Source organism: Pongo abelii, chromosome 17 (genome assembly GCF_028885655.2).
Source record: "Pongo abelii isolate AG06213 chromosome 17, NHGRI_mPonAbe1-v2.0_pri, whole genome shotgun sequence".
In the NCBI taxonomy this organism is placed as follows: Eukaryota; Metazoa; Chordata; class Mammalia; order Primates; family Hominidae; genus Pongo; species Pongo abelii.
This window is the reverse complement of record NC_072002.2, coordinates 89,163,889-89,179,981: the sequence shown is the minus strand read 5'-3', so window position 1 is coordinate 89,179,981 and position 16,093 is coordinate 89,163,889. Positions and strand designations below refer to the sequence as shown.

Here is a 16,093-nt window from a genome sequence, read left to right as displayed (position 1 = left end):
TTCTATTAAAATGCCAATTAAAAACTATTCAGTGCTGGCCAGGCATGGTGGCTCACGCCTGTAATCCCAGCACTTTGGGAGGCCGAGGTGGGTGGATCATGAGGTCAGGAGATCGAGACCATTCTGGCTAACACGGTGAAACCCTGTCTCTACCAAAAATACAAAAAATTAACCGGGTGTGGTGGCGGGTGCCTGTAGTCCCAGCTACTTGGGAGGCTGAGGCAGGGGAATGGTGTGAACCCAGGAGGCGGAGCTTGCAGTGAGCCGAGATTGCACCGCTGCACTCCAGCCTGGGCGACAGAGCGAGACTCCATCTAAAAAAAAACAAAACGAAACACTATTCAGTGCTGACTCTGTAAGACACAATAGAAAATGTCAAGGGTATGAAAAACAAGTTATGGGCCTTAGAGGTATGAGATTGTTTAGCTCTTTAGCAGTGGAACCTGATAAGTGCAGGTGATCTCATTATGAAATTCTTCTTTAATGTTTTTGAGTTTTTTTCAGTTATTTTTGTATATATCATGTTATCGTCTTTTTATTGTTGTAATTCCAAAAATAGGTGACTTTTGTTCCATCTTGATATTATCGAGTTTCTTGATATTAATTTTTTTTCTGTGTCTAGTTCAGATTATACTCCCCAAGAATTTATAATAGGTAAAGCATTAGAAACAGTATACTCCTTTCTGAGTGGTAATTACCTAGAAAAATCGGAGTAGATAATTCATTATAGCATATTTATTAGTACTAGTTAGTACATGTTTTCTTGGTTTGTACATCTGATGACTTATTATGAAAGTGTTACAAATTAGTGTTTCTCATTTGATGAAATCTAATCAATTTTAAATTTCCTGGTTGTTTTTTCCTGTTTTAAAACTTTTTCTATCCCAGGTTATAAAGATATTCTTCTTTGTTTTTCCTACCATTGTTATGGTTTCAGCTTTTGCATTTCGGTTTGTTATCTGTCCTTAACTGGTTTTGTGTAAATTAAAAGATAAGTTGATGTTCTTTCCCAGTGTGGATGTCCAGTTGTTTTTGTACCATTTGTGAAAAGACTTTCTTTGCTCATCAAATCATTTTGATGACTTTGTCAAAAATCAATTGCTTGTAAAAGTGTGAGTCTATTTCTGAACCAATCTATTCCATTTTATGGATCTGTGTGTCTTTTTTTTGTTGTTTTGAGATGGAGTCTCGCTCTGTTGCCCAGACTGGAGTGCAGTGGTGTGATTTCGGCTCACTGCAACTTCTGCCTCCTGGGTTCAAGCGATTCTCCCACCTCAGCCTCCTGAGTAGCTGGGATTACAGATGCCTGCCACCACACCTGGCTAATTTTTGTATTTTTAGTAGGATGGTGTTTCACCATGTTGGCCAGGCTGGTCTCGGACTCCTGCCCTCAGGTAATCCACCTACCCTGGCCTCCCAAAGTGCTGGGATTACAGGTGTGCGCCACCGCGCCCAGCCAATCTGTTTGTCTTTATAAATAATCCCACACTGTCTTGATTTCTGTAGCTCTGTAGTAAGTCTTGAAGTCAACTTTTTTTTTTTTTGCCTTTCCAAGATTGTTTTGGCTATTTTAGGTCCATAGCATTTTCATAAGGAGTTTAGAATCATCTTGCCAATATTATTATTTATATAAGTATTTATTATTTATAAACCATTTTCTGAAGTACCTGTTGGGATTATGCTCGTGATTGTGTGAAACTATAATAGATAAGTTTGGGTAATTGGACGTCTTCACTATATTGGGTCTTCCAGTCTACAAACATGGCACATCTCCACATTCTGTTTGACAATGCACTTGGCAGTCTTTAGATAGAATATTATTATTGAGATAAAGCATAGAGGGTACTTGACACACTTAGCTTGGCATACATAATCAACTACTGTGTAATGTTAATATTATCAGTTCCATTCATCCTAACAAAGCCTTTTCAAGTGCTATTTGTATCCGTATTTTACTGAGTTCGGAACTTGCCCATGGTTCTATAGTTAATAAATGGCTGAGCAGGGTTTGGAATGAGGTCTTTATGAGTCTAAAGGCCATGCTTACAGGCACAGTGTCACTGGAAACCAAGGATGGTGAGCCTCAAATTGTATTTTGCTGAATTTTGCAGATGGTCTTGTGTATTGGTAAGTTAAGATTAGAGTCTCCAAGAACAGAATTTATTCTGAATGACTTAAGGAGCAAGGGAATTTAATAAAGGATATACTTGCTCATAGTCTCTCTAGGAGAGCCACACTCTGTGTTTATAGATGCAAAGCCATGCTCTGTGGCTTCTCTTGTGAAACTATCACCAGTATAGTAACCATTAGCAGCCTCGGGACCTCTGCCCCTGCCAGCCTGAGGCGCAGGCCCCTGCCACTGCCTCTGCCAGCAGATGGCTCTTCCCGTTCTGCTCCTCCTCTCAGTGCTCATTTCCGACTCCAGGTTTGCAGGAACACATGTGTCTCATTGAAGGAGCCTGCCTCACCAGTGACCTGCTTATAAGGAGGGCTGGGAGCAGAGGCTGAGTGTGGGACTCATAGGCTGAGCCATTACTTCAAGTATTGGGAAGCCATAGTGATTCCCCAGTGTATCCTGCTTGCTAATTTATAAATAGGCTTTTCTCTTGGGAGTAGTATGAAAACAAACATGAGAATCTGAATCTGCATTATAAATTATTGGCTAGTAGATAATTAATTAGTGATATATTTCGCATATTTCTTACTCTATTGTAACATAGACTCTGGACACAGAACAGCGTTTGGATCATGTTTCTGCCATTGACTAGGGATCTGACCTTGGGCAAGTTACTGTTAACCTCTCTGCATCAGTTTTATCACCTATGAATTCAGAAAATTATAGTACCCAATTAATATTATTATTTAAGGTGTTAAAGTATTCTTCTAAGCTACTAAGTGTCTAACTCAGTGGTTGGTATACAATAAGTACTCAAAAATACACCGATTTTATGTACACACACTTTCACACATCTGTTCCATGTGCAGACTGTTTAAATGTAGGAAGAGCTTAACCTTTCTCTGTCTTATAAGTGGTTACAGAGGGTTGGCGGAAAGAGCTCTGACCTTTTGAGACACCACAGTGTTACAGTTGTTCTGAAGTGGGAGAATACCTGGTAATAACAAAATAACAGTCTCTGCTTCCTACAGGGATTTGATGTTTATTAGCTCGGACAGTTGCCATTGAGACGTTATTGGCTGCTGTACTTTGGAGTGCATTTTCTGCCGTGTCCTGGGGACAAGCTGTGTGGAAGATGAGCTCCTGGTTTTCTGTAGGCGCCGTCGGCTGCCTGCCTTTGCTGCACCAGTCAGAGGCCTCCCTTGGTTTTGCACACGGCTGCAGTAGTGCAGGGCAGAGCAGAGTCACATCTGGTCCATTCAGAATGTCATTACTGTGCCTCCACTGAGGCCTCGCTTTTCATACACTTCCTTCCTGCTTCCGTCAAGCCCTGCTGAGGTGACGAGGTGATGAGGTGACAGCAGAGCTGTTGCCTGGGAAGGGTCCGTGTCATTTGGCATTTCTTCCTACGCCTTGGGAGAGTGGAACGGAAGCTACACAGCTCTTGCTAATTACTCAGCAGTAGAGAGGAATATGTGGGCTGCCTCTGTCCTTGGAACAGAAGTAAGACGTGGAGAAACCAGCAGTGTGGCATCTGGGCAAGGAGCTCCCGTTTGCGGGGCTGGAAACCCTGCCTCTGTGTCGTCTCTCACTTAAAGCATATTACTGGGTCACAAAAGAGGCCCCAGGCAAAGCGTGGGCTTTAACCTTCTGGTGACACTGAAGTTGGAGAGCACTGTATAACATTTCTAGAACAGAGCTTTGGTTCCCAAGGCAGCTTGGCTTTGGTTTTATTTTGTCTCGTGAAATAACCAGGCCAGGGCTGGAGAACACTTGCTCTTTTCCATGATTTTTCTGTCTGCTTTGCCCTGTGACTTGCACCTTCCCTTTGTTCAGACTTCCCTCTCTGGAGAACTCTCGGGCATGAGTTGTGTTGCTGTGCCTGGTGGTCGCTTCTCAGGGTGTGTTCAGACAGAACCAGGAAGCTTGTGTCTGTGTGAAACCGAGTGGTGCCGCGGCTCTCCCTGCCACAGGAGGCCTAGGGCAGCAGGGCTAGTGTGCTGTGTGGGTGCGAGGGCTCCTCCGTGTGGCCAGGCTGCCAGTAGCTGGCTTGGAGCTGGCAGCAGAGGGCCAGGGTTTGGCCTCCAGCTAGGTGGGCATGTGCACGGACTCTCAGTTACAAGCGTGTGCAGAGGTGTTGGTTTATTTCATATGAGTTTCTTCCACTCCTCTTCATGTTCGCCTGCTCTCCAGCCCCTTGTTTCTTTGCCATTTCTGCACCTGCTTTCTTCAGCTATGTAATTCTAGATATTGGTTTCCAGCACTGTTGGCTTACCCACATCAGAAGAACCCTTTCTGCCTTCAGCGACCACCTTTCCATCAGTTACAGGTGGCTCAGGCTCACCTCAGCCGGCTTCCCCTGACTCACCTTTGACATCACCTTCTGGGCACTTGTTAATGTTTCTGTCTCTGGGACACAGATGCATCACTCTGGCCTCAAGCTAGAGGCTGGGATTGCTGTGCCCATGTTACCCCTGTTGCTGAGGCCAGGGCTTACCAGGGTGAGGTATCCTCATAAAGTTGCCGACTGAACGTGCTTGGCTTGTCGTCTTGCATTGGAAGACAGTGATTGAAACAATCTTGTATCTTTTCAGGAAATATTGAAAATGGACACGTGAAGCTCATTGTTATACATTTAAGAAATAACAGAGAACACCTACCTCTTATTGGAAAAGTTGGCCTCTCGTGGAAAACTGATATTTTTGATGGCTGTATAAAGGTAAAAAACAGAACCGTTTTCTTTTCTTCAAGTAACTTGATTTCTATATAATAAAAAGTCTGTTTATATATGTAAATTATATAGTCATATATGTGTGATGTTTCTTTTATAGTTCTGGATTTATTGTTTTGGTTTCTGAAGATTGGTGCGCATTCTGTTAGCCATTGACAACCAGTGGATTCACTCATGAGATGCTTATTGAGTACCTTTCATTTGTCACTGAGTGTGGTGGAGTTGGAGGGGCAGGTAGTCTGCAGCAGTGTTTCAGAACACTGTTGATCACAGCCCCCTACTCCCTCAAAGCCCCTCTGTTTTGTGGAAAGAGAGTGTAACTGAAGGTTGGACCAGGCAGGCAGCATCTACTCAAAACATCTTGATCATCCATGTACCAATTTAAAACTTATTGCAGTTATAAATTCTTAGTCCAGAATATAGGGATTTCCTTGAACTGTTAAATAGAAGATTAGCTACATGGGTGGGAGAGTTGATTTAGTGGTTGGGAAGTGGCAGGGAATGAGGGAGGAGGAGGAAGAGGAGAAAGATGTTCTCACAGTTTTGCTTTCTTCTGTCCTTGTACCCATGGCTGCTCCTGGTTCTTGTCACTCTTCATCTTTATTTTGTGGGATGAACAAGATTTTCATAGTCCCAGGGACCAGTGGGATCAATCTCCTGTGACTGCGGGGGCCTCCTGTAACATGGCTTTATACTGCGCTATGCATGGGCACCTTGTTAGAACTATTAATGATGACGACCGGGACCAAGAGTGGTGTTATCATGAAGCACTGTCCCTTGAGCCGCTTGATATTTGATACAACGAGATGTTTCACAAATCCTATTTATTCATAGCAATGTTTAAGTTTTGGTAAAAATTATGTTTATCACACACCGTGTTGTTTCATGCCTGTAAGAGAACAGATCTACCTTCTTTCTTTTTCTTCAGATTTCAATAAAGCCTATAATAAAAATAGGTACTAAGATAAAATATTCACATCAAAATAGACCTTGAGGATCAAGAAAGGCAGAATGTGAATGTGACAGTCTTTTAAAGGGTCAGCGTAATTTTTAAAAATAATTTATTCTGTGTTTTCTGGTAGTCCAGAGCAAGATGAGAGCAGTCATTTAGTTCTCATTGGGAGAAAAAAGGGAAGTGTAGTAATTATACAAAGAAAGCTTTATCCCAGTTCTGATCATTAAAAACAAAATCTCCAATGGGACTTTATGTAGGGCAGACTAAGCTACATAATGGACCAACCCTAAATAGCATCTTAGCAGCAGATGCACTCACAGATTTCTCATAGAAGTTCTCAGAGAAGCTGAAGATACAGCTTCAAAACTGGACCTTTACATGAGCTCCAAGCAGTGATTCTGTCGGTTGCTAAACCAATGTGACTCAGGTGCACAGGTTTTTAGAAAAACAGCTTGATCTGAAAGCAGGATTTTGAGTTTTTAAAGTAGGGAATGGATTGCATGTCCCTGGACAGTTTTCCTCATAAATTCCTTCTCTCAGATGGGCTTCGGGAAAAGATAGCAAATAGCTCAAAAGCTTGTACCTTCTCCCTTGGGCCTGGAGGGTAGATGTGGTTTATTTTCTGTTTGCCTTTTATGCTCTTGGGTTCAGTATTAAGACTAAGCTGTCCTCAGAATTCCCAAAAGAATAAAAAAGTCAGATCAGTGATGTCATGTGCCTTGTATTTGCTGTGCAGCTCAGGTATTTCTCTCCAGGAATCTGATCACCCTAAGAATAGTGAAATGATAACATGTATTTTAAGAAATTGCTTGGAATGAGTTAAAAACTTTTTTTTAAATCATGGACGTAAGCTTAGAAAGTTTCTTAGGTACATATGACTTTTAAAAAAATGTAAAATAAAAACCCTGCTCCTTCTGGAAATTGTAGACCCAACCTCTGGTGAGGAGCTTCTATTACATAGTTTATGATGCGTGTCAGAGCATAGGCTACTGAGAAAGTACGTCACCCAAATACGATGCTGGTGGAAGGACAAAGAAGTGAGAAAATATTAACGATAATGACGGAGGATGCTGCCTAGTTGCGTCGTGTTGAAGTGATGTGCGGTCATGAAAGGACATCTGATGTCTTCGGGATTTGCTGTTCCCATGAGAATCTCTGTCTTCCTCCAACCTCAGAGTTGAGTGACCTCCAACACTTACTGGTGTGGAGGTAATTCAGGTGGAAAGTATCTTTAGCTTGAGTTCCTGGAGCAAAAACTCAACAGATCATAAGTTTATGTGGTAAATTATTAAACTTTAAAATTCTTTAAAAATCACATTATAAGTAGGTCAGTTTTTTATTCCTTTTTTTAAAAAAGTCAAAAGATACTGATAATTATTACAATGATATTATGAATGAGCTATATTTTAATTGTGGTAAAATAAACATAAAATTTACCACCTTCACCACTTGACTTCTATATTTCAGTGGCTTACATACCTTCTCATTGTACCATCACTACTGTCTAATCTCCAGAACTCTTCATTTAAAGATGCTTTCAGTGGCCACGTGTTAGTACTGAATCCATGCAAGACGCTTGCTCTGTTAAGTGGTTACCATGCTATTTTACAAAGTCATGTTGAAACAGCTAGGCTACCCTCTCAAGGTAACCTTGCTGCAGTCTTCGGTATAAGTCAAGTAATCAAAGTGAAATACTCTCCTGCTGTGTCTCCTCCCAGTGCCTATCAGAATTTCAGATGGATGGATTTTCTTTTGGTGAGGCTTTTCCTGTATGTTTCTTTTATGTTTTTCTTTCACTCCTTGGCATTTTTGATGTTATTTTAATGTTACTTCTAAATCTTTATGGAGATTGGCATCAATTTTTATTTAGACTAGATATTTCAGTGTAGTTCTGTGGTTCTGTTTTATGTCAGAAGAGTTGAGTTCAGTAGAGCCTGCTATGGGCACATCATGGGTCAGCATGTTGCAGGTGGCGGTGGCCCATGAGAAAGGCACCCTGGCCACTTTGCTTGACAAGGACTGCCGCTGCATGGGTGATTAAGGCTGCTGGTGCTGATACAACCAAACACTGCAGGAAGAACAGGACAGTCCCACATGTGCGAGTGCTGCCCTCTCTCCAGACGCTGAGTTTTGAGCCTGGCGTAGTTCACTGGTCCATGGGGGCGCAGGTGAGGAGAGACTTCCTCCTGCAAGGAGGGTGAGGTCTACCGACTGCTCAGATGTGTGCCTCCTGGACGTTCAGGGTGAGAGGGACTGATTTAGGAGAGGATGATTGTAAACAAGCTCTGTGAGGAGAAAGAGGAAAGAGGCAGTGGGAGGAAGGCTCATGGGAGGTTCTGACATGCATCCCCCTCCAGAAGGTTGGGAGTGATTTATTCTGGAGAAGGAACCCAGTGGAGAAAGAGATGCTTCGGACAGGATGGGAAATAAGGAGCGAGGTTCTAGAGGTGAGGGGCAGCTGGCCCGGGGAGGGGTGCGAGACCCACTGTGCCACTGCGGCTGGTGCTGAGACGGACCTCTTCCTAGCTGGCTGTCCTGCTTGGGGTGGGCTAGCACCCGGGGAAAGGAGGGACAGTGACTGGGGGGCATTGGAAAGGCTGCTGGGGCAGGTCAGGAGGGGCCTTGAAACCCTCAGGAAAGAATTTGGATTTTGGTGTATCTGTGGATGTTGTTAAAGAGTTTGATGTGCCTATCATGTGCTAGGCCATGTTTTAGGTTAGGAGGGAATTGGAGAATGCTGGACTTTGAGAACTAGGAGGGCTTCAGAAGAGAGTCAGCTCCCAGCTCTTGATCTGGCCCCAGAGTGGGTGGGAGAGCAGAAAGACTGAGACACCCACTGACGGCTTAGGGCTGTGAGCAGTGTTCTCACCAAGGAGCCCTTGTGCCCCACCGGCTGCTCCCTCCTGACTTTTGTCAGGGTTTCTCCTCCTCAACCTTCTCGCAGGTGATGGGACCCAGGGCTCCACTTTCTTCCTCCCATAGGATCTAACCACCATCTCTATGCTGGTGGGTTTGGTGATGTTGTAAGTAACACAGTCAAGTGACTGCTAGCCCAGTGGCTAAGGTCGTGCAGGGTGGTGGGGTGTGGAAGATGGGTGCAGCATGCAGTCCCACCTGCTGCATTATCTCAGAGGTGCTTAGGCCTCAGAGCCTTCTCTCTAAAATGGCCACAGTGGTAATGGCCATTCCAGGAGGGCTCCGGCTGCCTGCCAAAGACAGAGCCATCTGCTGGCCCTCAGTATTGCCTTCGACTCCCCCATTCTCAGCCTCAGTGAGGCTGCAGTATAGGGTGTTTTTTCTTCTTCCCCACCTGCTCCCCACTCTGGTGTCCTCCTCGCAGCCCAGGCTCTATGTGTGGTGGTCCCTGTCATGCAGGAAGCAGTGGGTGCTGTGGAACAGGCTGTGTGGGGCTGGTCACTGCTGTTCCAGGACCACTGTAGCCGATTGCCTGGGAAAGGCATCAGGGAGCAAGGTCAGGTGTCTGAGGGGTTCCTGGGTGGTCTCACTGTGTAGCTCATCTGATGTGAGGGGCCTTAGGCTCTGGCGTGCACTCTCCCATCAGGGATTAGAGTGTTTTCATGCTGGCTGCTTCTTCACCCATCTCTTCTTTCCTGGTGTTTGCTGCCCCTGATGCATTAGGGCTCCTGCTGTCCTACTTTAGTGCTTAATAACAACCAGCACCTCTATCACTACTCTTACCACCTCCCTCTCATTTTATCACACTCATTCATTCATTCAGCACATAGTAGCTGAGCTTCAGTGACTGTGTGCATATGCAGGTGGCCAGGGGCACGATGCTGAGCCAAGCTGGCCTAAGTCCTGCCCTGTTGGTGCTTAGTGTCCATCTCTGCCTGCAGTGGCCGGGCCGAGTCGGTTTCAGCACTGCAGTTGCATCAGGTTCTGCATTCAACACACTGGTGTTTCTGCCCATTGGGTACATGGTCAGTTGAGATGAGAGTATCAGGGAAACTTCCCCAAGGGACTGGTATTTGAACTGAATGCTGAGATGGACAAAGAGAAGATGGGAAGAGGAGCTCTCAGCAGGGGAACCTGGGTGGCTCTTTGTCAGCTGGGGGCATGGTGTGTTCAAGGGTGAAGGGTCAGTGTGGCTGGAGCACAGATGGCAAGAGGTGGCATTGTGTGCAATGAGGTGGGATGGGCAGGTGAGGCCAGGTCAGGCCTTAATGGTAGCCGGAAGGAATTTGGTTCTTTCTTGAGAACCATGGAAAGTTGTCTCAGAGTGATATGCTCAGACTCATGTTTTGTAAAGGTTTGTCTTCTGAATATGGCGAATGAGTGGGGAGATCAGTTAGATGGCTGCCTCCTTAAAGGAAGAGCAGTCACTTGGTTTCCTAGTCTGCTTGGCATGCTATCACATATCACCATCAGCTGGGTGGCTTTTAAGCTATAGAAACTTACTTCTTACTGTTCTGGAGGCTGGAAGCACCAAGGTCAAAGCACCAGCAGATGGGTGTCTGGTGAGGGCCCTCTTCCTAGTTCCTAGAGGCACCTTCTAGCAGTGTCCTCACCTGGTGGAAGGAGTGAGACAGCTCTATGGGCCTCTTTTATAAGGACCTCAGTCCTATTCATGAGAGCTCTGCTTCCATGACCTAATCACCTCCCAGAGGCCGCACCGCCTAAACAGTCACATTGGTGATCAGATTTTAAGACATGGGTTTTGGGGCACACAAACATTCAGACCATAGCACTTGGACTAGGGCAGTGGCAATGGAGATGGACAAAATTAAAGCAATTCGAAAGAGAGGTAAGAACTAACGGGATTGGGTGATGGTTGGCTCATCAGGGCTAGGAGGGAGGCCCCTAGAATGACGCCCACATTTCAGGCATGCACAGCCAGATGACTGATGATGGTTCCACCAATCCCTGGGACGAGGAGCACCAGGAGAGCTTTGCCGGGAGGGTCCTGAGTTTGAGTGTAGTTCTGCTGGACTTGAGGGACCGTTGAAAGATCTAGAAGTAGAGTACGCACTTGAATATTTAGGTCTTAAACTTAGAAAAGAAGTTCAGCCTGGAGATAAACTTTTGGGAATCACAGGCATGTTGGTGATAACTTAGGATGTGAATGTAGATGAGTTCCATTTACGGGAAGAGATTACATAGAGTGAAAATAGGGCCTAGAACCAAGCTGTAGGAACCTCAGCAATGGGAGCGGGTAGAGAGCTGCAGGGCTTGTGGGTTCTGGATGCATGTGAAGAGGTAGAATTACTCTTCACTGTTTTCTTGAAAAACTAAACACTGCTGAGAAGCAGACTGACAGATGGTCACTAGATTTAGTGGCCTTATCAAGAGATGTTCGGTCAGATGATGGAGAAGGGATACCAGGCCAGAGTGGTTTGATGAGTGAATGGGTATTAATGGGCAAATCCAGCAGAGACAGCTCTTTGGAGAGGGCTGTCTGGGAAGTGAGGAAAGAGCAGGGGCCTGCGGGTCCCAGGAAGCCCGTTTCCCTCTCTGCCTCTCTAAGATGGGAGTTACTTGAATGTGTTGAAGACTAAAAGCTGACGGGAGGACAGAAGTAGTCACTTGAGAGAGGGACATCGTGCCTTTGCGAGATGGGCTACGCTGCAGCAGGAGGTTACTGGGCCACACCCGGGAGGAGCAGATGAGAAACACATGTGAGGAGAGGTGGGCACAGAGGAGCTGGGCTGTGGATCTGCAGTGGGAAGTTGAGGAAAACATCCTTCTCCCCTCTATGTGAAGGCCGAGGTCCTCTGCAGAGAGCACCCTCCTAGCAGGATGCAGAGGGCTGAGGGAGGGGATGAGGCATTGTTCCATGAGGCAGAGAGGGAGCCACCCAGAGAGCCAGGGCCGTGCTGAGGATGGTGCAGCTGCATGGGCACCCAGCAGCTCTGTGCAGCCCTTCTGCTGTGCTTGGTGCTCAGGTCCAGACAGATAGAAAATAACTGCGCTCTCTGGGGCTGGGATTTTGCTGGACCTGGACCTAAGGTGTGATGCAAGGGGAGTGAGGGAGGTATGTGCATTGGCAAGAGTGTTATTCCAGCAAAGGCCAGTGAAATCTAAAGTGGAAAGGAAGAGGCGGGAGAAGGAAGGGCTGGCTGGTGGGTGGGCTAGGTCCATGGGCAGTGCTCTTCAGGCCTTTTTACATATCCACTGCGGTGTGGGCATATACAGACCACACATTCATGTGCAATGAAAACAGCGTTCATGAAATGATGTTTATGCTTACTATGTGCAATGCATGCCGACTGTGTTCTCTTTCATTTTATTTTATTTTGACAAACAGTTGTTTCCTGCTAAATTTACTTCAGGATGATGCATTAATAGGTCGTGGCTTGCAGGGTGAAAACCCTGGGTGAATCTGATGTACAGTTGTAGTGGAAGTCATCCAGTGAGTCAGCTGGAAGACGAAGGGTGGCAGTTAGAAGACAGGGTGCCTGAGGCGTTGGTAGTGAAAGTGGACCACTTCCGGGAAGTGATGTGTCGGCCATGTGACTGTGAGAGTGAATAACTGAGGTCAAGTCAAGGAGGAGGTCATGGAGTTGACCAGCTCAGGAGCTGAGAGTCCAGGATACTGGAGGCTCCACCAGGGTCCCCACGGATGTTGGGATCACTTGGGATGACAGTGAGACTTGGAAGACTTGGGAGAGAGTGAGAGGGAGAGGCAGACAGCAGGGCTGGTGCCAGAGTTCTGGAAATGAGAGTGGGCGGACAGGAGGCTGGCACATGTCAGAGACGGGCATGGAGCAGGGGTGCAGAGCTGAAGTTCAGAGCCTCAGAGAAGCAGGAGGTTTCTCAGAAGACGGGAGGGGATGGCCTAGCGGTGGCAGTGAAAACCCAGGAACACAGCCACACTGCTTCTCAGGGTGATGCGGCGCCTCACGCTCGGAAGCACTGACTGGTTGTTGGTGTGATTTGTGTCACATCTGTAGCCACTATACTTTAAGTTCCATGAGGAGAGGGACAATATTTGTGACACATTTCTCTGAGCTCCCAGTGCTAAGTCCTAAACTGAGCCCTGTGAGAGCTCCTGTGTATATTTGAGAATGAATATTAAGTGATGAGACACATAAAAGCCCAAGTATAGTCTAGGTTATGAAGTAGGCCATGAAAAACCAATGATAGTATTCTGGATTTTGATGCCACACACAGCATTTCTAGCGAGTTTTACAGAGTCACGATTTTCTGTGAAAATCAGGTCTGATTGGCCTTTTTATCCCTGTCAATCTGTGTTTATTTTGCAGAGTTGTTCCATGATGGACATAACTCTTTTGGATGAACATGGGAAACCCTTTTGGTGTTTCAGTTCCCCGGTGTGCATGAGATCGCCTGCCACACCCTCTGACAGCCCTAGCTTCTTGGGACAGACATACAACGTGGACTACGTTGATGCGGAAGGAAGAGTGCACGTGGAGCTGGTGTGGATCAGAGAAACCGAAGAATACCTTATTGTCAACCTGGTCCTTTACCTTAGTATCGCAAAAATCAACCATTGGTTTGGGACTGAGTATTAGCAGTAGGTGGCAAATTATTGTTGTTATTTAGTTGTTTATTTTTGACTGGCTTTGTTCTTGGTGTTGAAAGTTAAAATAAAGCAAATCTGCAGAGTGCTGTGCGATGCCTTTCATCTCACATTAGAAATTATGATTTATGGGTCATTTTTAAGTTAATGTTTGAAGGATTCAGTTATATTTTAAAAACAAAAATAACAGTGAAACTTCATATAAAAAGAAAAAAAGGTATTTACTTCTTTTCTGCCCTTCGTTAAAAATCTAAGAACTTTTACTTAAGCAAATGATCATGTGATCACTCTGTGTGTGTGTGTGTGTGTGTGTGTGTGTAGGGGTGTGTTCTTACAGATAACGGTTTTTCTTTTTCTTTATTGGTAAGAAGCTCAAATGAGAAAATGTACTTAATTATTAATATAAACTTCGTTATATTCACTAGAATTAGAAAGTGCTACATTCATGACAGTCAGCAGCCATATTGGTATTTAATAAAGTTAAATAGACCAGTGGCCTCATTCACAAGGAAAGATATATCTGAAATCATAAGGAAGTTATAACTTAAAAGAGCAAGGCACAGTACAAGTCCAGTGGGGACACCAGCTCTGTGTGAGTAGGGATAGAGACGAATGAGTTATCGAAACTTCCTCTGCAGAAATATTTTAAGAAAATTGACAGATGATCAGGATTCAAATAGGGGTGATAAGTATCTAAGCCTATGTTATTTTAGGGCATTTAGTTCTACATTTGTTTTAGATTGTGTTGGTTGTTTTGATTATATTTTTATCCCCTACTTGAAAGTTCCCCTCCGAGGTGGTTTTCGACGTCCTGCCATGTTCCTCCTTCTCAGGCGTGCGTGAGCACGTGCCCCCTCCCTGTGTTTCATTCTTCTCCTGTTTAGTGACCTGGCCACTTTCTCTTTGGAGGTATGTGTAGGATAGTGAGCATGCGAGAGTGCAGAATAAAGAGCCTGAAGACAGCAATCAAGTGAAGATGGGGGACAGATATTATGTTCTTGCCCCAAAAAACGTGAGAGTAAAAGGATTTCTGCTGCTGACACCGTCCTCCACCCTCCTGTCCTCCACGACCTTGGGCCAAAGTCCTTGGGAAGAGAGGAATTTGAAATGCGGTCAGATGTTGTGAGCATTGGGCTGTGTTATTTCATGGCGTCACCAGTGAGGGAATGTGGAGTGTCTTCCCCAGCTGAGTGAGCGTCAGGGGAGGAAGGAGGCGCTGGCCTGAGCACTGAGCCCAGATGAGGACCAGGAGTCAGGAGAGGCCAGGGATGCCAAGTGCCGCTTACAGAGCTGCGTTGGAATACAACCACGAGAAAATGCGTGGAGATCCCCCTGAACCCCCTGGGTTAAATTGTGAGGGACTAGATGTCCTGATAATACTGGAAACATAGTAGAGCGGGGGAAGAAGCCCTGTTCTCTACCTCCTGTTTAATGATGTTTGGATGGAGGAGGGAAGCAAGGACCTCCAGGGATGGCACAGTGGAGCTCCGTGGACATGAACGTCTGCCTTCCCTGCCAGACTGCTAGTCCTGTGAGCAGGGACAGTGGCGACTTCTGGTTCACTGCTTCGTCTCCAGCACCTAGGAGCATGCCAGGTGCTCCATAATCGATACTCAATAACGATTTGTCAAACCAATGGAAACTGTTATCGGGATATACCAGCAGCTATGGGAGCACGAAGGAAGCAGGGAGCAATTCTGACCAATGATTCTGGGAGTCCCTTACATCTCAGGTGACATCTGAGTTCACCCTGGAAGGGAGGTTTACTGGGCAGCAATGGGGAAGGGTGAGGCGGGGAGGCAGTGCTCATAAAGCCTTGGTGCTTTTAAGAGTCTCATCAAAACAGGTGTGCATGCCACACACAACCGAAAGATGCTAGCGGACAGCCCTGTCCCAATGTAACTTACGCATGTCTGAGATATTAATATTCAGCTTTTAAAGCTGTCTCTTATATTTGCCTCCATATTTCTAAATAATTTTAAACATATCAGATTATGAATTCTACTTTTTGTTTCTCCCAGGATACTTCAGCCCTGGAGATCCATCTCTTTTCGCTGCGAACTGCTTGTTCTCTAGCCATGCTGGGCAGCTGTTATTCTGGGGTTCCCTGCATGCATCCTCCATTTTATGGAATCCTGTCTTCCTCTTTACTGGTTCATATCCTTTTTTTCAGTGGTACACGTTCTCCTGTGGCTTTCTAAGAAAGATGACACGGAAGATATATTTTGAATCTATGAATTTATGAAAAATATCTGATGGATAGTTTAATTGGGTACCAAACTGTAGGAAGAAAAATGTTTTCACTGGGAACTTTGAAGACAGTTGTTATCATTGTTGCTGTATCTAATGCCACTTTGCCTTTTCTTCCTCTGTATGTGGTCTTCTCTCTTTCTCTAGTCGCTGAAGGCTTTTAGGATTTACTCTTCTCTCCTGGTATCTTAAAATCTCAAGATGATGTGCCTTGGAATAGGTTTTTTGCATTCATTATGGGTCATTTTTATCTATGAACTTGTGTACTTAAGTCTTGGATTTTAAAAAAATCGGACAGTAGTTTCTTTGCTGTCTTTCGGTTTTGTTAACTGTGATTCTTTCTGGATTGATTCTCTCAAATGCCTTATCTTTTCCATCTTATCGTCTGTCTTTTAGTCTTTTGTTCTGCTTTATGGAATATTGCTTCATTTCTGTATTTTATTTTTTATTTTGATGATCAGGGTTTTACTTTGTAAGAACTCTGTTTTTCTAGTTCCTTCTAAAGCATTTGTGTCTGTTTTATAAATGTAATATTTTCTC

General features: G+C 45.1%; 1 protein-coding gene across 4 annotated transcripts in view; it reads left to right on the top strand.

Moving 5' to 3' along the window:
• FBXO15 (F-box protein 15) overlaps window positions 1–13,388 on the top strand; it is a 75,228-nt gene extending 61,840 nt beyond the window's left edge. For all 4 annotated transcript variants that reach the window (XM_054538091.2, XM_002828309.5, XM_054538089.2 and 1 more), the window contains 2 exons: window positions 4,711–4,835; window positions 13,026–13,388. In XM_054538091.2, coding sequence (XP_054394066.2) covers window positions 4,711–4,835; window positions 13,026–13,295 — 395 coding nt within the window. In that variant the 3' untranslated portion in view covers window positions 13,296–13,388. The remainder of the gene's footprint in view (window positions 1–4,710; window positions 4,836–13,025) is intronic.
• The last annotated feature ends 2,705 nt before the right edge of the window (window positions 13,389–16,093 follow it).